Below are 23,549 nucleotides of genomic sequence, written 5' to 3' on the forward strand. Positions count from 1 at the left end.
CTATTACAATAAAATATAAAATATATGTTTGATTAATTTTACCCTGCAGTTTAGTAAAATTAATCAAACATGTTTTATATTTTATTGTGATAGATATTATTTTTATTGTGATAAATATTAATCAAAGAAATTCTCATAATTCTTTCCATATATACCACATATTATCCCACGATTACCATATGATTTTCAGGATAAATTCTAACAGAAAATTCTCTCAGTGTACATACTTATAATATTATTATAAATCATATATTTGCATCTCAAATAACGATGTTCGGGAGTTAGATTTGAACTATCCTCAAGAATATATAATTGGCCCGCATGCTTTTTTGTGCGGGCGAGGATATTGGAGCGAGCAAAGCTCGAGATTTTCACGTGTTCTCTCGTTCTGTCACGACGCGAATCGCTCGCAGCATCCCTCTCTGGATCGTGGATAACGAGCCCCCGCGACACGGCGAGGTCGTTCGATTCGACAGCCGGCGCTAAGATGTATCTATATTATATAAGTAGACGCGCAACATCGTCCCATTTTGTCAATGGTCGCGCACACTCGCTACTTTTCATTGTCTCTTACTTACGTACATTTCTGCCTCGCCGAGGTCGGGTTGTATAATATATACACAGACGGCATATTAGTGCCATTAAGCGAAAATGAAGAGAAAGCGACGGCTAGTTATTTAATATCATTTTATGATTTCTGCGATAAGGAGTTTCTCACAGAGTAAAATAGTGTTAAATACTTTCGTTAAATAGTGCAAGTAAATAACAGTTACGACAGAATCAACATGGTTCAAAAAATTTTATTTTTGTCAGAGACGATTTTAGTTTTTTTCGTATACAATGTGTAAATAAGAGATTATCTGGCTATATTTTTAGTATATTTTTTGGTATATAAATTATTCCATATATGCTTTTTTCTCAATTTTTCGATTTAATCGTATTTTCAGCTTTTATGAAACCCGTAATAGAATTTGAGCATTCGTGTTTCGATTTAACAGGTACATAGATTGATTATACATAGATTCATTAATAATGTATTGAATGCAAATCAAAGTAAAAATCATGATGTAGAATATTGCAAGTCATTCAAATAACATCTTAAAAAGAAAAAAAAAAAAAAGGAAAAAATCTTCGTCAAGTGTCTATCTTATATAATTGTGCATTTTTTATATACATATATTTAAAAGGATTTAAATAAGGAAAATTTAAGATTGAATGACTGAATTACTCTGCGATACACATCTTTGAATGGATTTTAAGAATCTGCTAAATCTGTGTTACGACAATGAGCAAAATATTTACGTACGAAATAAAAAGATAATGTTTTATTTACATACTGTACACAGTTAACAGAGACGAGAGCAAATCATTTGTGTTGCAAAAAAAAAAAAAAAGAAATGAAAAATACTTGCAATTTTAAACGAAGTCAAATTTTCCATTTCGTTGACTGAAGTCTCCGATCATTTAAACTTTGAAAATTGTTAGAGCAGAGAAAAGTGATTTCAAACAAGAAAATTTGTCAACATCAAAATTATACTGCTTTCTTGCTTGCGTTACGTGAAAGTTTGTTTTGATTACATTTATTTCATCACAGACACACAGAGGGGTAAACTACCGGAGGGGATTTGGCGCGAATTCGCTATATAAATATGTACATTTTAGAGCGCATCCCAGAGAGAGAGAGAGAGAGAGAGAGAGAAAGAGAATCGAAATGCGTGCTCATCAGGCGCAAGTATATAGAGGTGCAATTAACGTAATGATTCTTCCGGCATAATCCAAGCACCATCAGCACCGAGCTGCGAGATACAGAACTCGAGCGTTGTGCGCGATTAGACGTTTATTTCGCCGCTTCTCCCTCCGCATCCGATTCCCGACTTTTCCTAGCCTCTATTAGCATCGCACGATAATTTTATCGAGGAATTCACGGGGCGGAAATAGCCGCGGCGCACGTTCGCGTGATAAATCCGCATCGACAATTCCCGACGGGGGTTGTCAAGCTGTTTCGCGAACCGTACGTGAATTTACAGAAACTGCGATCGGAGATCGTGTGTATTTAGTTTAGATTACCGTCTCGTGTACGCCATATATCTTACGTCCATTCTCGACAGCATCGCCGCAAGCTGGTATCTTTTAGTAGAAGATTTCTATTATACTCGATCGTCGAGTAAATATTTTTTTTAATATAATTATTTTGAAAAGAAAATAAATGGTGCTCTGCTGTAAATGTTTTTTCCTTTTATAAAGAAATATATGATCAAAGTTATATGATAAAAATATCGAGTTTTTCAATTATTCAATTATATGATAAAAATATCGAGAAAAAATAAAATCGCTAAGCATGAAATAAACGCAAAATTGTCAATAGCAATAAAATCATAACATTTGTAATTAAAAAAAAAAAACCCGTAACATATTGCGTGATAATACATTAATAATATTTTATTAATAATATACGCGAATCAATTCAATATCATATTTATAGAGATGAAAATTGCTGCGGTTTCCTTATTCTTTCTTTTTTTTCGTTCAGTTGTCTGTGCATATTAAGTATCTATCGCTATTGTCTCGAACAAGAATTGCGAAGTAACCTTGTCGATCAGTTAACACAAATGAGCTACGAGATTACATTTGATTTTATCATTATTGCACTTAAACCATTCTCATATCTCATAGTCGCGTCTTCTAGTGGCGAATCATTCTAATTATAAACCGCATACAAATCTTGGCATTTTCATTCAATTCATTTATATGTGTTGATTTATGACGTATTTTATAAAGTCCGCGATGTATAAAGAAACAAAATTTAAGCAAAAAAAAAATTTAAATTGCATATCAAACTATATATCAAAAATTGCTCGATCTGCTTGTTACTTAAATGTAACTTTTTACATTTTTTTGTACTTAATAATTTATTTTGTTTTTTCATTTTTTTAGTAAACTTTTTCTTTGGTTCTCAGGTAAATTAGCCTGTCCTTTGAGGCAGTTCCGGTGCGCCAATGGCAGATGCATTCCAATCTCGTGGGTCTGTGATAAAGTGGACGACTGTACCGACAATTCCGACGAGAGCCCGGAGGAGTGCAAATGTAAGTCACGTGTAGAATTATGCGAAATACGATCGAATTGACGTCGACGCGGTCCGTAGTCCGTATACGATCGAACGTAAATTTGCGCAATCCTTTGACGCGTCAAATTCGTGTATGAGAGAGCCGAAACACAAACATCATTTTACATAACAAATATTGGCGCTGCGTAAACGAATGGAGCACTGCTTTCGGCGCGAGGATTTTGTAAATTTCTATCATTTTCGTCACTAATAATTCGCATTTTAATTGATTTTACATTTTAGATTTAAATTTTACATATGATTTTAAATGAACACCGTGAGAGATTATAGTTTTACCGAGATACTTCGCAAAATTACAGAGATAATAATAACCATGGAGATGTGGAATTTCGTGACCGGATAAAATAGAAATGCGTTCGTTCATTTTTCAAAATTTTTTGGGGGGAAAATGTTTGTGCGACAGAAAACTGCACGGTGTCACGGATTTATGCATCGTAACGCACTTTGATCGGCGAGTCATTAAATATTTATGAGTCGCATCTCGTTTACAATTGTGCAGTCGTGACAGCGTCAATATCGACGGAAGTATTATTGCATGCGCAATTGCATGCGCGCGTGATAATACGAAATGAAGCTATGATAAGACATTCCGGAAATTTCGCGCTATACATATACATATATTAACGCGCGAAATGCGCGTGTATATATCGTTATCGCAAATATATTTCCATTCACCTGTGCGCGTGCGCGTGTATTCGTTAATTAAATGAAGCGATTTGTTGACAAACAAGTCGTCGGCGTGTTTGTTCGCGCGTTCTTGCGGCGAATTTGATTGATTCCGAATAGAATGTTCCAACGCAGCGCGGGAGAGAAACCTCATTTTCGCAGCTGCGATTTTAAAGCCATCGCTTAGCCAATCTCGATTCGATCGATCGCACACTTCGGGATTCATTTACGAGACTTGATGCGTCAACCGATCCCGATTGACGTATAGTTAACGCTTAACAACCATAATAATATGATTACGTTAGTGCGTACGAGTTAGGGGTGGGTATAATCTGCGCGCTTGGCCAAGCGCTTTGCTCATTTACATTTTGAACTAAACTTTGGTTTCTGATATTTTCGTTCGACTCTTACAAATCATATACGTATAGATAGGGTATAACGAACAAGAAATATCTCTCTTTAATTGGAAAATTTCATTTCTTTCCTTCTCGCTATATCGACTTTTGATTTGTGCTAAAAAGGAAGTCGCATCAAGCGATGTCAGATCGTCAAAAATATGATGATAAAAATACGATGACAATCTTATTAGCATATGTATTACATTCACTTTTTATTTTTTCCTATAAATAGCTAATAATCTATATGATTGCACTCTTCTACGACCGTATTTTTTACACGGATAAGCAACCATAAATAACTATGTCCCTCTTCGTGTAATTGTTACATTACAATCATCTGAAAATCGCTTGCATCTCCATTGACCTATTCTTTGACGCAATGTATTTAAGCACTCATTGATTTATTATTGAAACTCGGTTAAGAGCTAAAGATCACAATGTAGTCTTATATAATTTTCGAATCCTTTTGAAGCAGAAATCATTTTGAATCTCGTGAATGCATATTTATCTCTCGACAGTAACAGTCTCAACTTTGCTTTATAAATTATTCGAGAAACTTTTGCAATATGTTTAGCGAGAGAATATTATGAGGAAGAAGGAATATTACTATGTGCAAGCTACTGTTGAATCCTATATATAATGTATCTCTGTATTATGGTAGGAATGAAAAGATTATATATACAGACATCGTAGCTTTCTCAGCAGCAGTTGATTTCGAGTTTGCATCGTAAACGTTTGCACGACCGATATATGAACCTCTCAGAAACCCAACTAATCAATTCAATTTTTTATAAATTTCTTCATTTTTGTACCGGGACACTAATCATGCATTCTAGTATTCTGAAATTAAGAAATTTACAAAAAGTCGAATTGATTAGTTTGGTTTCGTAAAGGCTCATATATAAGAAGCAGTAGCAATAAGAAAATGAAAAGTTTGCGATAGTAATACATAATAATTTCTTGCCTTTTTTGAGCGCTTTAAGTTTGGAGATAAGTTTTATAACAAGCGGAAAAAAACAAGAAACGATAATCGCAATAATTTGATAAATTATAGTCCGTCTCCTATAATTTTGCGCGATAAAAACTCATCGTCCTTGTCTAAGTGCGCCTAGTTTTTCTGATCAAGCATACACATGAGAACTGGCGCCAAGCAAGACGTAGCCTTTCGTTGATCTTGCATCAGACAGAGTGATCTAATTTGATTTCTTTTATATTAGAGAACAGAAACTGCGGCGCGCGTGTTAGTGCATTTATCTTGTCTCATTAACTCACTTAATTATTCACTCGAAGAGCGATTTAGATAATCTTGAATGAGAAATAAAAGATATTGAATTTAAGTATAATACACCTAGTAATGATGACGTGAAAAAGAAGTGAACAATAGTCTATTGTTAAACCGTATATTGTTGAAAACTAAAATAATTTTTTTATTTACAACGTCGAGATATTGATTGCTTTTGAGTTGTAAAATTTTAATTATCAATATTGCTTTGCTCAGTGAATGTATATGTTATCGATCGGCCTATATTTTAAAAAATTGACATGTCGCGCCATTTATATAATTTTTCTTCTTTCTCTTGGTTATATTTCGAAATTCATCTCATCACATAGTTGATTGTATATTATGTTCTCCGTAATATGTGTGTGTGTGGACTTTCTTAAAGTTCTACATTTTTCCCGTAGATTTCCTACATTTATATAAATTGATTACGCGAGCTGCAAGAGGGCAAATAAACAAGCAGCTAAATAAGTAACTAAATAGATAAACTGCGGCAGGATGGTGCAACGACGTGAAATAATAAGATAGAGAGAAGGCAAAGGAAAAGGAAGATCGCGAGGGAAAGAGTGCTAACGAGCGAAAAGGAGCGGTAAGAACGAACGAGGCTGCCAAACGAACCGAACCGACTTTGCCCTTTGTCGTTTCTCGGAATATTCGCAGGGTTTGCATCTTGCGATCACGCAAATTCCACCATCAATTCACGTCGACTCCTTATCTTTTCTTTTTAGCCACGGTTTCTCGCGTGTCGTCCGCTATTTCAGTCCGAGATCTCGAATCCCACATATGATTAGTCAATTCTCTCTCGCTTGTCTAAATGTTTCAACTAATCGATTATTTCGACTTCCTTTCGGCGAACATCGGGTTAATATTTTAATGTGCTATTTCCTCGTACGATTAAATTTTATCATTAATTAAGATCGCGAACGATTCATTATAAATTTTAATAGAGAACCCAGAATAAAATTTTTTATCAGCTAATAGAAAATTTTATGGACATTAATATCGATAAATATAATAATATCTATTAGCGAGAAGCATAAAGCTAACGATCTATAAACATTCAAATACACTTAAGCGAGATGAATCATAGGTTCATTATTAATAACATTGATTTCGCCGACCTGATTGAAGGCAACCTTCTTTAAGGCAATGCCTTCACTCGGATACGCTAGGCTCAGGCGATGTTGCATCAGGCCCTTGAATTTATTTCCTTTTCTTCGTCCTGTGCTCTTTTTATATTGGGTTCATTCGCCAGGGTTCTTCGACGTGCATTTTGTAGCGCAAGGCTCGCGTCAGTTGCATCAGATTCGGTTGTCCGGCGACTACCGACGCACCATATAATTATGGTGAAAGCCAGTCACGACATGGCATGTATAGGATCGCATGATTTGCTCTCGAATGTCGGCTCGCGTCGACCCGCGATTTCGCGATACGCACCGCAAAGATGGAACGAAATCTTATTAACATCTATCAATAACAGGTAAAGAATTTTAAAAAATTGGTCATTCTTATTGAAATATCTTATTGAAATAGTTGACTATTCGCAAGAACATAGATTCAGAACTCCGAAAAGAAGGTTAGCATAAAAAGAAAAGAATTATCTCTTTCTGTAGAAATTGAGAAAAGATCTGCGATATCTACGTGTCGTGGGAATCTTCGAACTTTATCCTATGTCTTCATATTTAGATACCAACTGGTGCTTAACAACTTTTAACTCAATTGAAATCAATCGACTGGTCTACGTCACTGAAAAAATGCTAGCAAAATCTCGCGACAATCATTAGTCATTGTTCAGTGTCATTTTTAGTGAATTCATTTTTATTACATGTCATTAATAAATATATTCTGTAATTAAATATTATAGAATTAAAATTGGAAATTTTATTATTGTGAATACATGTTTTAATAGTATTATACGATACATTAAATAGCTCTTTCTCGAAATCACCAAAAAGTAATTTAAAATACATTCAAATGGTGATATATCGCACAAATTTATTATCTATAAAATCTATATAAATCAGCATATATTATGTATAATGGCAAGAAAATAATAGTGAAAAGCTTTAATCAATTATTTACTGCAAAGCTTCAATCTTATTTAGCTGAACGTTACATATTAAATGTTACATACATACGGAAGTTAAAGAGTGAAACTTTAGAAATACAAAATAAATAATGAAACATTATTATATTTGTTCAATTTCAGGAAAACTTATTTTGGCAAATTTTAATTTACATAATTATTAAGTTGATAAATGTTAAAATTAAGAAAATTATGACATGTGATATCAACGTTTTCCAAAAGAAAAAATCGATTTCAAATATACTTTCCCATCAATTCTCAAATACACTCTAATTATCTTTCGCTTCCAAATCGTATTGTTATATGTTAATTTTAAAACACCAAAGAGATAGAGATAACATGGAGATGCACGGGATTACATACTTTTAATAGGTAAAATTGAATTGAATTGATCCCAATTAAAATGGACCTAAAGGGCGAATGAAGAATAAATAGAACGTCAATTTGAACGATATAATCGTAATAATGTTCCGTAGTAGTAAATATTGATTCACATGTGACAACATGTGTGAAAAGCGATATTTACAGAAAGTATAGCGTATTCCGCGATGAATGCATAATGCACGTAATCGTTCACGGTGATAGTGTCGAACGTATTATTGCCTAGTCTATTTCAATCTTTCAGGCCATTGAACGGCGAATACAGATGACGTTTTTCTCTCCTTCACTTTTAAATTGGTATTTCGTGCAAAGTGACGCTCGCGAGATACTGCATATGTGACATTTTAAATAAGATTTAAATCTTTTAATAAGATTTAAATTCTTTTACTTTCCTCTCAAAACTTTGTGTAAAAAAATTTTTTATTCAATCTTTTCCATTTATTTTTCTAGAATCATCTTGATTGTATTACAGCTATGGAACATCCTATATATATTCACACGCGTTCTGTGCATAGATATGTAAATATTAATAATTTTCTGTCACAAATCAATATTTGCAAAAGTATCAAAGTTTTGGAAAAAGATTTTTTCAATAAAAATTGCAAGATTTTGTATACAGATACTCATTTTGAATTATTTTGGATGAATAGTTTTACCATAAATGCGGGGTATCATTTTAGAAATAGTAATGTCAATTATTTTTTAACAAAAATTAATTTGGATTTCCTATTGAAAACGTAGCTAATAAATAAGATTTCAAAGATATATTGAGTTGTGATAAAGTTAATGACGCAAACATTGTATAGAATTTATGTTGAGAAAAAGAAGAGAGAAAAGAGTGACGAATTTATTTTTTGGAATTTCAATATTTGAATTTCAAATTTTATTTTTAACTCAGAGAGCTAACGTTATATATTTAGGATTACTTTGAAGCTTCATATGACTTTGCTCAAATGCATATTTTTTCATTAGATATGTATGATAAAAGCGTAACAGAAAATTTTTATTCATATAAACAGAATTTTTGACAATATTTTTAATAAAAGAAAACACGCGCGCGCGCCATATATACACACAGAAGAGGATAATAAATATTCTCTCGTATCTCCCGTTAATATCTAATATTAGTAGCTCGGAAATGCATGGATTATTATGTGACAACAACTCGCGGCATAATAACCACTGCGTAATTTGATACAATAATTACATGACGTTCATTAATTAATCATTTGCGCGTTTAACTCTTGTGAAGCCGTCCGCGAAATTCTCTTCATTCTCAATAGATATAATGAATTCGGATACAAATAACGAGAATAAATTCATAATTGTGATATTAATTTTTCATATTGTGCAATTTTTCATTTTGTATTTACATCAAAATTACTCCGTACGTATTGTATCAATTGTTCAGTCTTTTTTACAAAAACAAAAAATATAGGACGATCTTTAGGTTAATCAGTCGTAATCATAAGTAAAGAAGATATTTTCTGTGGGTGCATATAATGGGTGGGGTCAAATTTCTATGCCTGTATATTATATCTGAATGTTGCGCTGCAACTCGAGACCTAATAAATTAGTATGAATATAATAGATGGCCTCGCGACACATTAATTATAATTTATTCGTAGTTTTTCCTCAACAGATAATATATACATATACATTGTTCCTTAACTGCTAATGCAAATGAGAAAATAGTAGAATAAAATTTTTTTCATACGAAATTTTGTTTCTAAGAATATCAATTTGAAAGAGATTGGAAAATCAATAACGTCTTTTCCTTTTATTGAACTTTAATTTGAACGATCTCTTATCATGGGTCATTGAATTTGGTGGCAGTTGTCAGTATATAAATAGAGTTGTCAGACACTTCGATATTGCATGGCAATATACAGCGAATCTAGGAACGAGATAATCGATCCACACGGGTATCTCTTTGCTCGCACGCGATGATTGAAAGATCGTTAATAAAATAATAAAAGCGTGGAATTTAAGTCGTGGGACAGAAAGTCAAACGAGCGGAAAGGGAATGACGAGACGGCTGCTCAGAAACAAGATTCTTACAACCAGAAACTGACCGCGTTCCTGTCTCGGGTATATTTGCACCTTGTGCATGAGCTGCGATTTTTGGTGTGCTATATAGCGCACAATATCTGCAGCAATCATCAAAAGTGATTGTTGACTTTAAATAATCGATATTTTTCTAAGAGAAATGTTCGATTTCTATACACTGAGAGAATTTTCTCTTAGAATTTACTCTGAAAATCATCGTATAATTATAGGACAATTTGGTATGGAAAGAATTTTATGAGAATTTCTCTGAGTAATATTTAATACAATAAAAATAATAATATCTATCACAATAAAATATAAAACATGTTTAATTAATTTTACTAAACTGCATAGTAAAATTAATCAAACATATTTTATATTTTATTGTGATAGATATTATTATTTTTATCGTGATAAATATTAATCAGAGAAATTCTTATAAAATTCTTTCCATACCAAATTGTCCCACGATTACCATGATTTTCAGAGTAAATTCTAAGAGAAAATTCTCTCTGTGTAGGATTCTGACAGAAAAATATATTTATATTTTTTATTTTTGAAAGAGCAATTGAAATAGTCAACTATATTATAAATATTTTTATGCATTATTTAAAAAAAAAAGATGTGGGTCGCGACATCTATTACCAACGAATTTTTAAATAAATAAAAGTAAACTAGGATGGAGAGTCGATCCTTTGCCATGTATATACATCGATTGCATATTTTATATATCTATATGGAATATATGTATATTCTATTTTATAGTACATATTGATTATTCAGAACGATGGCATTCGTTTATCCACATTCGATGTGCCAAAAGCTTTAGATGCAAATATCTCAGAATCATGTTTCTGCAAACGAAGCGTTCAGACCTTCGATCATCCTTAGTTGTTTGATCAAAATGCAGTATTACCATGTTTCATTGATTCACGCATGATTTAAAGCTTTCTTTAACAGAAATGTTCAAAAGAGAATTTTCTTTAATTTCTTCTTTAATAATAATTTTGTTTGATCTATTTTTATTTTAAAAATGCGATAATTCTATAAATATTGAGTACAATATTTTCCAATTTTATATTATGTTATTTATTGTCGTGCTACTATATATATTTTTCACTATTTTCCTTTAAAAATATTTTTGTAAAGAAAATAATGCTTAGTTATCTTAAGCTAATAAAGCTTAATAAAGCTTGAGATTTATAAAAATCTTATTGCCAATGGCTATTATCTAAAAAAATAATCATGTTATAATATTAACAATAAAAACATTATAATAACATTATATACGTATTAATAAATTAACATTTTTTATTTAAAAAAAGATTTCTAGAATCAGAATTATTATTAGAGAATAAATATTATTTCCAAATAATCTCTTCAGTTGATTTATTTCTTATAGAATACTCTGTATGTGTTCTCTCTTTTTCTTTGTGTGTGTTTAATATCTTTATAATAAAATATTAAAAATATAAAGGAGAAAAGAGAGAAATGTGATTACTGTAATTTATTCGCATCGAATTGAGAAATATGCGATGATAAGTAAATCTTGTGCTCAATTAATCAATTAAAATGCTTTCGTTTATTTATTGATATCTTTCTAGAGTTCGATGCTATCTTTCGTTGTGCTATTTCTTGTATTTTTGTAGCAATGTCTGACCGCGCGCGTTATCGATGCCACCCTCGTGTTATCATTGTGCATAGTTCGCGCTATGTCGTATATGCGTTCCAAGAGAACGCTTGATAAGTGACGATACTTAATATTTTATAAATTCATGTCTGACGATCTTTTATATAGATTTCTTTGGTATATTTATTTACACGCAGAATATCTGGATTTACGTAATTTTCTTTGATAATTCGTATCGCACAACGCCGTAAAAGTAGTGAAAAGAGTAGTGAAATGGATATAATTATTTAAATGTCACGACAATTTTATACAGATACGCAGCTGTATAAATTTACGAGGAATAACTCGCAAGTTGTTGAGAAACAAGATAGTTCCCTGGCTGCTTTTATGTGGCTTTCTTGCAACGTATAATATTTCGAAAACTTGCGTTAGATAAAATAATGGATGCATACGTTACATACTTGATATTTTTCGTTATTATTTATCTACAAAATAGAAGTTCTACTACTTTTTTTACAAAATAATATTATAAAATGTAGAAAAAATATTACGTGGAAAAAATATTACGCTTGATGAGGGCAGAGCAGTAAACTAACATGCATATTTAACAGTTTCGGAAAGCTTGTTAAAACAAAGGTTGATAAATGAGCACGATTTTTTAAATATTTTGCGAACAAATTAAAACAGAATTAACGAACTAAGCGTAACCAAGGACGCATTACATTTTTTCTATTTCAAAGGTAATTCAGGTCTTATTCTCTGCAGAATAAGAAACGGTCAGGGTTATCGTGTTTTTGCAACTGTATATTCTGAGCCGAATGTATTAAATTAACTTGAATGTTGGCGCTGAATATATATTTCGATTCGTTTCGAACGTGCGGATAATTTAATTCTTTATATTTACATCACGTATCGCTCTATTTAAAGTATACCTCGCCATTGTTTGTAATCGTTATATATATGCATCACAATATTTTATTTTAAAGGGTAATTCTCTTTCTTTTACGCTATCATGCCTTATTAATTACCAAAATTATCTGACTTGGTATCTTGAAAATTGACACATAAATAATTGATAGCGTTAATAAAATAAGAACTTTATAAAATCGTCGATAGGTAAAAATTTCATTTAACTAACAAATTATAATTATTTAAAAAAATAGTCTTAAATTTTATATATTTCCTCTCGAGATAGTCTGAACCGATCAGGATTTAAGCGAAACTCGCATAATTAGGTATGTACCGCACACACGTGTACGCGATTTCCCCACACAAATCAGGAAAACGTAAGAAACGTGTTACACGCGTAATAAGGAACAAGAGTCACGGCTTTGATTCGTGTTTGTATCTCCTTCTTCTTCTTCTTCTTCTTCTGCAGCCGCCACCACCGCTTGTATACCAAGCCCCTTATATAGGGACCCCTTTGCCAGGCTGCGGCCTTACAGAATCCGCAGCCACTATCGCGAGAGTATCGTCCCGCCAGTTGCTGACCCGGAGCTGTAATCTTACATCGTTCGCGCTCGCGTATACTTTCTGACGAAACTTCCACGATGAAGTAATAGCGCCGATCGATGAGTTCTTCTTTACAAGTGCTCCAATAATTCACAAGTATCGAACATTTTCTTATCGAAGTCGGCAAGACTTTGCCAACTTTACCAGTGATATATAGTCTTTACAGACTCGTGCGGAGGAATCGTCTTCTGCGAAGGAGTCTCCTTCGAAGATCTCCTCGGCGCATTGAAATGACGTCTGAGGATTAATTTCTCAGGATTAAAACATTGGGATTTTCTCGAGTTATTATAGCGCGATATTCGTACGGTACAATCTGCTCGTAGCAGAGGACAAATAACAAAGATCTCTCTCGCGATGCAACTCCGTGGCAGAGATTCGACGCGCCTCTTGGCCGCATCTTGGCGCACGTGCATCCTGTTGCAGCTCGCGTGCGCGGCTATCATCCCGATCGGCGCCGTCGCTCATTCCTATATGAACATTTCAGACACCCAGGAATGCAAGGACTCGGACTTCAAGTGCACCAACGGCAGATGCATACCGAATATATGGCATTGCGATGGTGACCGAGATTGCCCGGATGGCGCCGACGAGGATCCTGCAGTCTGCAGTAAGTTCCATGTTTTTAATTGCATTACATCATGTGTAAATATATTTTGACTTAATACTCTCGGTCCTGCTTAACTTATAAAGTTCATTGAGAGAAATGCAGGGGATGCAAGAAATACATGTGGTTAGTTTCCTAAAAAATTTTGTCTTTAGAGAAGATATCAGATAATAATTTTTTTTAATTTATGGTATAGTGCGTGTTTTGCTCTAATAATCTTTTTAAATCTCTCCTATAAACAGAAATTTCTAATACGAAAAGTTTTAATTAGTTTTATATTGCATCAAGAAAAATATTTGTACACATTTAATTTGATTTTAATTTAATTGCCGGTTTAATATTTAAACTAATATATTTAAATTAACTCTATGTAGCAAATTAAATATTTATTAAAGTAAGATAGATGTGAAATTAATATCTCTTCACTTCTATGCCAATAAAATATACACGACATTTATTCCTTTGAGAAAGCTTTATATGCATCTATATGTCCAAAAACATGAAACTCGCAATTTATGTAATTTACGGTTTCTATTAATTACGCTTTATAAATTCCACTTTATAAAAGCAGGGCGAAAAGACAAAAACACCTTTGAATATTTTCTAATAATGTTTTATGAGAAAAATGTTATGCACGTTATTCGTGTAACAACGTGCTTTTTTTTTAACTTTATACTGTAACTATTTGAAAATATCGAGACTTGAAAACTTGCTAGTTTCTTATAAATTATATTACCAATATACATTGTGTTAAATTATCTGACACAGAATGAGTATTTAGCCGAATATAGTGCATCCCGGCTGTAAAAGGTTTTGGTATGTGAAAGTGCAACTTTGAAGACCGGTTTCACAGCAGGTGAAGTATATTGACGCATACAGAGTGTTCCTCAGTAATAAGAGCATTTCCTATTTTTCATGGAATTACGACTTTAATATTATTACTCGATTTATTATCTAATAAAATTTCTTGCGAATGTTATTGAAACATGCTTTTTTTTAAATTAAAATTGTAAATTGCTCATTATTTTACACAACTATTGTACATATTTACATATTTCCCTCTGTCATGTGTATCATGAGAGCAGTATTGATGATAATCGATTAGTTTAATTGTATCCCATCGATCCTTGAAGGCGATCGTAATTACATAGTGGAATGTGCGTTTAATATTAATTAGCGCATATATGTGCGTGTGTATGTGCTGACAGCAAAGCCCTTTTGACCGATATAATTATGCGTGCATTTAATCATTTCAATTATGATGTAAATTGCGTTGTAGATCATTAAAAATTTCCACAAATTATAAAGTAGAGAGACGCAATCGAGTTTCATTATTGTGATTATATATTATAATTTCAATAGAAAAAACGATAACCTTTCAAAGAAACTGTAAATTTTTTTTAGAGGGGGAAGTGTATATTTGCGTTTCATCTACTGTTATATAAATATTTACTGTTTTCTTTTCTATTTATTTCCATTTTATATATATTTACTTAATAAACGACGGTATAACGAATTATTTTATCTCTAATGGGTATTTTTCAGTGGATAATAAAGTTATATTTTTCTCTTAATTTTAGATTGAATTTACATTGATATAGAATTTTAATTTAAGGATTAGTTACAAAGATATATGATATGTTGAAATTCAAAATGTTTTAATGATAAATGATGAATTCTCCCGATATTTTTGCAAAGAAAAATCGATTTAAATTTATATAAAAAATACAATTGTAAGGGAATGGCAATTGATGAGGGACGCTCTGTACGTGTTTATAGTTTATAGCATTATTTCACTAAATGAAACGCGATCGCGACTCTTTTATTTTATTCCATCGTGAATCTGAAAACAATGGCATGTTAATGCATCGAGTGTCAAAGAGCAGACTATTTTGTTGCCAGGCGTCACTGTCACTGATAGTGTATAGATACTGATATCAAAATATTGACGCTTTGCTTCTGATGTTCGATGTTTCTGATACCAATATTTTATCTGTCATATTAGCAAAATATCGATATTTGAATACAAACTAAGATATATGTGTAGATATATCTTAGTCTGTCTTTTCGCATGCGATATTTAGCATCCGCAAGACGTGAAACTCAAGTCTTCTAAGTTGCACGCTTTTCCTATATTAAAAGTTGTTAATCGGAAATATTGAATCGAAAAAAAGGAGCGATACCGTGCAACGAAACGGAATTCCAGTGCAGCCCGGGCGAGTGCATCCCGAAGACCTGGGTATGCGATCACCAGATAGATTGCACCGACGGTTTGGACGAGAAGAATTGTCACAGTAAGTCGCGCGGATAAGTATCTTAGCGTAGGTATTACCGGAAAGCAGCCAAGGAGGAGATCAGCCGGAAAGCTACGGAACAAACGACAAAGCGCAAATTGCAGAATCGTAGAATCGCAGATTGCATCCTTGTGTATGCGATCTATCGCTTGTCACGTGATAGTAGAAGGTTTTGAAATCATTAATTGCATGCGTAAATATACACTGAGAGAATTTTCTCTTAGAATTTATACTCTGAAAATCATGGTAATCGTGGAACAATATGGTGTGGAAAGAATTTTATGAGAATTTCTCTGATTAATATTTATCACAAAAAAATAATAATATCTATTACAATAAAATATAAAATGTTTGATTAATTTTATCCTATACAGTATTTAATTCTATACAGTTTAGTAAAATTAATCAAACATATTTTATATTTTATTGTGATAGATATTATATTATTATTTTTTATATTATTATTTTTTATTGTGATAAATATTAATCTGAGAAATTCTCATGAAATACTTTCCATATCATATTGTCCCACGATTGCCATGATTTTCAGGGTAAATTCTAAGAGAAAATTCTCTCTGTGTATTAATCGATGGGATCGGTGGCGCGATAAAGTGCGATGTAGCAAAAATTAATATTGTGAAACGTCACAATCGCCTTTTATAAATCTATCTCGATAATTAATCGGTGGAATTTGTGTGTGCTTCTATACGGGCGTTGTTTTGCGCGCATGCTATTTAATTATCGAAATCTTTCATTAAAGATGAAAAATCTTTCATTAAATGTGAATTTTAAAATGGGGTAAATTTACACGTAGATAAACACATACATATTATATAACAAGTTAAAAATATAACTTCCAAACTATATTAATCCCAAGAAAATTCAAACTAATCAAATTTTTATCCTAAAAATGTGAAGCTAAAAATATGATCAATGTAAAATTGGTTTTACCATAAAAATCAATTTTATATAAATCGATAGACTGAAAGTTACAATGTTTCTGCATGTAATATATGTAATTTTGTACTTAATCACATTTCTATCTTCATGCTAGAAAAAAGTGATTAATTTTGATTTCTTGGAATTTGGAGGACGGTTTGGAATTTAGATTCTCAATTTGTTGTTGACACTTATACTTTTCGGATATATACTTTAAGTTCGTCTGTGCCCTCGATGCAAGGATGCAATCTCTAAGTCTTCGAGGTCTATCGCGACATAATCACAGTGTTCATCTCGCGGGTTTCGTCTCGAACGAGTGCGTCGTACATTCGCGTTCAAAAGTGGTCCAATGCAGTTGTCATCTTGTCTAGGATCCAAAAGCTGTACGCCAGAACAATTCACATGCCATTCGGGAAATGGCGAGTGCGTGGCATTAACATGGATGTGCGACGACAACCCAGACTGTTCGGACGGTTCAGACGAGGCTGAGTGCAGTAAGCTTCTGCACGTGGGCTACCTTTTCCATACGCTTGCATTTTGTTATCTCTCTTTATGAGATCTACATGTTGTATATCTTGTATCTTGCACGTTGTACACGAGCGACGATTAGTCAAGATCTCTTGATTTTTATATGTATGAATTAGTTGCTATACTCATGCATGCAATTCTATAAAATATATCGTACATATACATATTTCTGAAACTTTGAGGTCGCAACTTTTTTAATACTTTTTAATAATCAGAGGAAGATATCTCAAAATATTTTTGTACGTTAAAAGTTTCAATTAAAAATTTATCTAAATTCCGGAAAAAATGCAAGCAAATTTAAATTTAATTATAAAATACTGTGAAAATTGTAATAAACGTATTAAAGTTGTGTAGCAACTATAAAATTTTAAATATCACGTGGACAAAGGATATTGTCGAGCGCATAAACATTAAAAATTTAGTGACAATTTTAATCGAAAACAATTGTGATAAAAGTTGATGATTGAGTAGTATTCTTTTGGAATAAAGTAAAATCGCTTTTTATTGGTGAAGGTTGCCTATAAGTAAAGGGATGGTTTGTGTGATGACTAAAATACGAATAGAGCGAAAATAATCTAAACGTGCGATAATAAAATAGTCGTAGTCGTGCTTTAAACTGCAAACTGCACACTATTCATAAATAAATTGCACATATTACGTCGCAGGTCATCTTATCTTATCCTTAAAATGGATTGCACACAAATTACGTTATTTATACTTTTACGATGACAATTATCGCATTCATGTCGATTCTATTTCCGTATTGATTTTTGTCGATTCTTCTTTCCTTGCTACTTTGCCGGTCAATAGTATTAAGATTTACAACAATGGATAGTCGATAAAAATACTTAGACTCACGCGAAAAATTAAAATACAGGAAGTTTCATACACAAAGTTGACAAATTATTTGTAATGTTCTTAATAACTTTAATATGTTTATCCGATATTTTTTATTCATCTATATAATTATTGAATTGACATAAAAACAAATTTATCCAAAGAAAGAAATTATCGAGTCAAAAACAGATGTTATCCACAATCCAATTGTTGTGCTTTATATAATTATATCTTTTATTTTCTTCATGTATCTTTGATGATAACCGTAAGTATCTTATTGCACTTATTATCTTATTTCTCTTTTAATTATTTAATTTCCGATCGGAATACTTGAGAGTGCAATTTAATAGGTAGATTCTTTTATTGGATGTTGAGTCGTATCGCATATCGAGGAGGAGATAATTATCCGGCTTAAAATTACGAGTAGCTATCTATTCGAAGCTCTCTAATTCCTTGCGGAAATCGAAAGCGCGAGTAATCGATTATATAACTCGTAATAGCACAATCAAAATATGATTTTTGCTTCTAACGAATCTAATTGATTCAATTAATTCACTCTATTTGTGCACAAATTATTACGTTAAAGCTGCACGTCTATATCGTTTTTATCCTGATGTAAATTTTTGTATCATTACTAAATTATATCTTGATATGTAAAAGCTGTGATGTTACACAATTTATTTCTCAGTCAATGATTTATTTTTCTGTGAATTAAGGCTCCTGGCTCCTTGCCGACCATGTCGAAATCGTGACGTCAGAGGCGAGAAAACACACGCAAAAATTTCTTAGATGCCATTTCGAAATGAAAAACTATTTCGATGAAACAGCACTTCAGATGGCTTTAGCACACTCTTAAAAAACCCCGAAAACTATCCTTTCCCCTTTATAATCAATCAACAGCTGTAAAATGTAATATTATGAAGCCCAGTCCGTCTGGTCTTTGCACATGCGCAGTCATTCCGCATGTCAAAGTCTGATATCTCGATCATTTTACAGATGTTGATTGATTATAAAGGGAAAAGGATAGTTTTCGGGATTTTTTAAGAGTGTGCTAAAGCCATCTGAAGTGCTGTTTAATTGAAATATCTTTTCATTAAAAAATGGCATCTAAGAATTTTCAGCGTGTGCTTTCTCGCTTCTGACGTCACAATCCAATTTGGCCGCGGTGAGCACTCAGGAGCCTTAAAATAGATAATTAATAATAAAACATCTGTACCCCCCCCCCCCCCCCAATATGATCTACTTAAAGTTGGAGAAGTTTCATATTGTTTTTAAAATTATAATGTTTATGTATTTCACAATAGCTGAAATTGGATCTTTCTTGAGAAATTTTTTTTTGGAAGAATTTTACAAAAATTTTACAAAGTAATTTTACAACAATTATTATAATCTATACTATATGTATACAATTTAAAAATAGACTAAATATACTGATTGATAGATTGTCAAATTCGACAGACTGTACTAATTATAAGAGAGAATTTACCATTAGATGATTAGTAATTAAACCTATATCATATAGTGTACATATTTCTTTTTTTTTTTTTTTTTTTTTTTTTTTACAAAAAGTTTAAAGTTACTGCGGAATTAAGTAAAGACGCACATTATCACGAAAGGTTATCGGATCAGCTGATATTATTAAGTTTTAAATTCAGAGTATAAGTATTGGAGAGATAAAGAGAAAGAGCGCTATTAACTAAGACATTATCGAATTCTAGACTATATTGGGTATAGTTACATTATAATGTAACATCGCGTTACTTTATAATTATCGTATAATTTTTCTTTTTCTTAATTAATTGCTATGAACATTATCACATACTTACACTATCTTTAAAAATGTTAGTTGTGGCTTTTTCATTAGGTGTAATGAATTTTTCGTTTTCAAATTATATGTGATATGTGTATTAAGAAAAGTCTGTGATCATAAATATCTGCAATTGTTATCTCAATCATTGACTGAAAAATAGAGAATTATTTCAATGAGCTTCGTATTTCTATTGTGTATATATATTTTATATATTCTATATATTGATCAAGTGTCTACTTTTATGTGAAGATCAATGTCTCACTTATTATAACGAAAGAGAATTTTTGTTTGCAAATAAATTAGGTCGCTGCATTTCTTTCTCACATAAAGAAATCTTTTGCTCCCAGACGACACCTGCCGATCTGACGAGTTCACCTGTGCGAATAAGCACTGTATCCAGCAGCTCTGGGTGTGCGACAACGATAATGATTGCGGAGATAACAGCGATGAGAAAGCTTGTGGGCCGACAACTTGTCATCCTGGCACTGATTTCGCGTGTTCCGAGAATTATTGCATAACGTCGCGATGGAGATGCGACGGTGATTACGATTGTCCCGATCGATCCGACGAAATAGGATGCAAGGTACTTCTTCTTTCTTGTACTACTCTCACCAAAGTATCATGCTTCATACAGTTGTTTCGACATTAAAAATAAAGAAAGAGAGAAAAATATTAACGAGTGCATAATTTATATGATGCACAAATCATTTATCTTTGAAAAATAATCATCTTTTTAGGAATTTCCGAACAAAGTGAAAATCAGCCATTGCGAGAGGGAGTTTGATTGCGACGATGGTGTTACTTGCATCCACCAGACCTGGGTGTGCGATGGTGAGAAGGATTGCCCGAATGGTGCGGATGAATCTCCGCAGAGATGTCACAATATCACCTGCAGGCTCGATCAATTTCAATGCGAAGATCGACGTTCTTGCATCTCGGGTATTTATCATCATTATCAATATTAAAATTGCTAATAATAAATGAACGAAATATATTATCAATCCGCATTAATTGATGACGACGTTTTCCACGTATGAATAAAATGACTGCAAATTAAATTAGATTCAGCCTTGGTGTGTCTATATCTATTAGGATATCGAGTTCTGAAAATTAATAAGTTATATTGTACAAAATAACGTTTTTATCATTTTATCTCGAGTTTCAATAAAAAATATGTCGTATCATATAATCGCCGTATATATTTTAGATTTTTAACGATTTATATGTTTCAGGTCATCTATATTGCAACGGTAAAGCCGACTGCGCCGATGAAAGTGACGAGAAGAATTGTACAAGCAAAATAATAAGCTGCGATCCACAGACTCAGTTCGAATGTAGTGAAGGTTCGTGCATTCCTCTAGAGAACGTCTGTAACAGAAATCGAGATTGCATCGGCTGGGAGGATGAAAGCACCGAGCTTTGCGGAGTGAACGAATGTTTGAAAAACAATGGTGGATGCTCGCAGATTTGTACCGATCTGCCTATTGGTTATCGATGCGATTGTCACGCGGGTTATAGACTCATCGACAATCGCACATGCGATGGTAAGGAAGAAGTTACTGCATTTTCAGATACTATTAAGACTTTCTTAAAACTTCTCCCCGATCCCTCATTGCAGCCATCGGATTAGCCATATCTTTCAAATTGTGTTTGTAACGTATAAAGAAAGATTATTTTATCTTTCCAGATATTGACGAATGTTTGGAACCCGGCAACTGTTCTCAGTTTTGCCAAAATGAGAAGGGCAGTTTCAAGTGTAGTTGTGCCAATGGTTATCTTAAAGATCCGCGGAATTCGACACGTTGTAAAGCTGCAGAAGGTCACGCGAGCCTGTTGTTCGCCCGTCGACACGATATCCGAAAGGTAGCTCTAGACCGTCAAGAAATGACTGCCATTGTTAACAATACAAAAATGGCAACAGCTTTGGATTTTGTCTTCCGCACTGGGATGATCTTTTGGAGCGATATTAGCGAAAAGAAAATTTACAAGTATGTAATTATAGTAATTGTAATTATAGTAATTGTTACAGCTGAAACAAAGCATCTAGTTGAGAAACAATAATTGAATGATATTTTTAGAGCTCCAATAGACGAAGGAAATGAGCGCACAGTCGTTATCGAGAACGATCTCACTACGTCGGACGGATTGGCAGTTGATTGGATCTACAGTCACATTTATTGGACAGACGCCGGAAAAGATACCATCGAATTGGCCAATTTCGAAGGAAATATGAGAAAGACTTTGATACGAGATCGCATTCAGGAACCTAGGGCTATAGCTCTGAATCCTTTGGAAGGTTGGATGTTTTGGACAGACTGGAGTGACGAGGCTCGCATTGAACGAGCTGGCATGGATGGCACTCATCGATCGGTAAAAGAACAAATTTTTTTATCTAGCATTATTTGAATATATTATGTGCGCATATACGCTTGTGTATGCATATGCATTTATTTTTTTTATTTTTACTTTAGGTTCTTTTTTTTTAGAATTATTTAAGAATAAAGAATTTTTTTCGAATGTAATTTACAAAAAGAATGAGTCATTGACTAATAAAGTGCATTGATCATGTTTTCCGTACTATTTCTAATATCCAGGTATCTATTGCAGGTGATTGTCAGCAATGATGTCAAATGGCCTAATGGTTTAGCTCTAGACTTGATCGGCAAGAGAGTGTATTGGGTAGATGCAAAGTTGAACATCATAGGTTCCTGCAATTATGATGGTACCGGTAGACGAACGGTTCTATACTCTCCAAATAATCTCAGGCATCCCTTCAGTATTACAACCTTCGAAGATTATGTATACTGGACCGACTGGGACAAGGAAACGATCTTCAAAGCTAACAAATTTACCGGGAAGGAAGTAGAAGCCGTAACGTCGATCAGAACGCTTCAACATCCGATGGTAGTCCATGTATATCATCCTTATAGACAGCCCGATGGAATGAATCAGTGTCAGGCTGTCAATGGACATTGCAGTCATCTGTGTTTACCAGCACCTAAAATCAACTCCAAATCGCCATTGTTGTCATGCGCCTGTCCCGACGGCTTACGGTTACTTCCCGATGGATTGATGTGCGTGGAAAATGGTAAGTCAATACAAAAAAAAATATCACGATTGACGAATGACCTTCTTGACACTGAATTATCGCTGTTGTGCAATTTTCAACCGTCTCGTTAGTAATAACCGATACGCGAGAAACAAATAAATTAATGTGTTGACTGTTGGGTATTAAATCATGTTTGGCATAACGACAAGAAACTAATGAGACATTTTTAAACAAAATTTTGCAAATACTTGGAATGGCATTGCATGTTACGGATTACAAAATCTTTTCCTCTAGATGAATAGATTAATGGAAAGCTGTTCGTCATTCTTTAATCTTATGTTGCGCAGCATATGATGGGAATGA

General features: G+C 33.0%; 1 protein-coding gene across 5 annotated transcripts in view; it reads left to right on the forward strand.

Annotated features, from left to right (window-relative positions):
- The window catches only part of LOC145937503 (low-density lipoprotein receptor), a 31,073-nt gene that overhangs the window by 2,219 nt on the left and 5,305 nt on the right, over positions 1–23,549 (forward strand). For 2 of the 5 annotated variants that reach the window (XM_083040561.1, XM_083040562.1), the window contains exons 3-12: positions 2,958–3,083; positions 13,610–13,732; positions 15,904–16,023; positions 17,334–17,456; positions 20,485–20,720; positions 20,875–21,076; positions 21,370–21,681; positions 21,825–22,125; positions 22,216–22,507; positions 22,745–23,225. In XM_083040561.1, the coding sequence (XP_082896687.1) occupies positions 2,958–3,083; positions 13,610–13,732; positions 15,904–16,023; positions 17,334–17,456; positions 20,485–20,720; positions 20,875–21,076; positions 21,370–21,681; positions 21,825–22,125; positions 22,216–22,507; positions 22,745–23,225 (2,316 nt within the window). The remainder of the gene's footprint in view (positions 1–2,957; positions 3,084–13,609; positions 13,733–15,903; positions 16,024–17,333; positions 17,457–20,484; positions 20,721–20,874; positions 21,077–21,369; positions 21,682–21,824; positions 22,126–22,215; positions 22,508–22,744; positions 23,226–23,549) is intronic. The other 3 variants (XM_083040563.1, XM_083040564.1, XM_083040566.1) reach the window with 3 other exon arrangements.

This window comes from Prenolepis imparis, unplaced genomic scaffold, assembly GCF_030444845.1.
Source record: "Prenolepis imparis isolate NDT839.2.m4 unplaced genomic scaffold, iyPreImpa1.0 SCAF_6, whole genome shotgun sequence".
NCBI classification, from domain to species: Eukaryota; Metazoa; Arthropoda; class Insecta; order Hymenoptera; family Formicidae; genus Prenolepis; species Prenolepis imparis.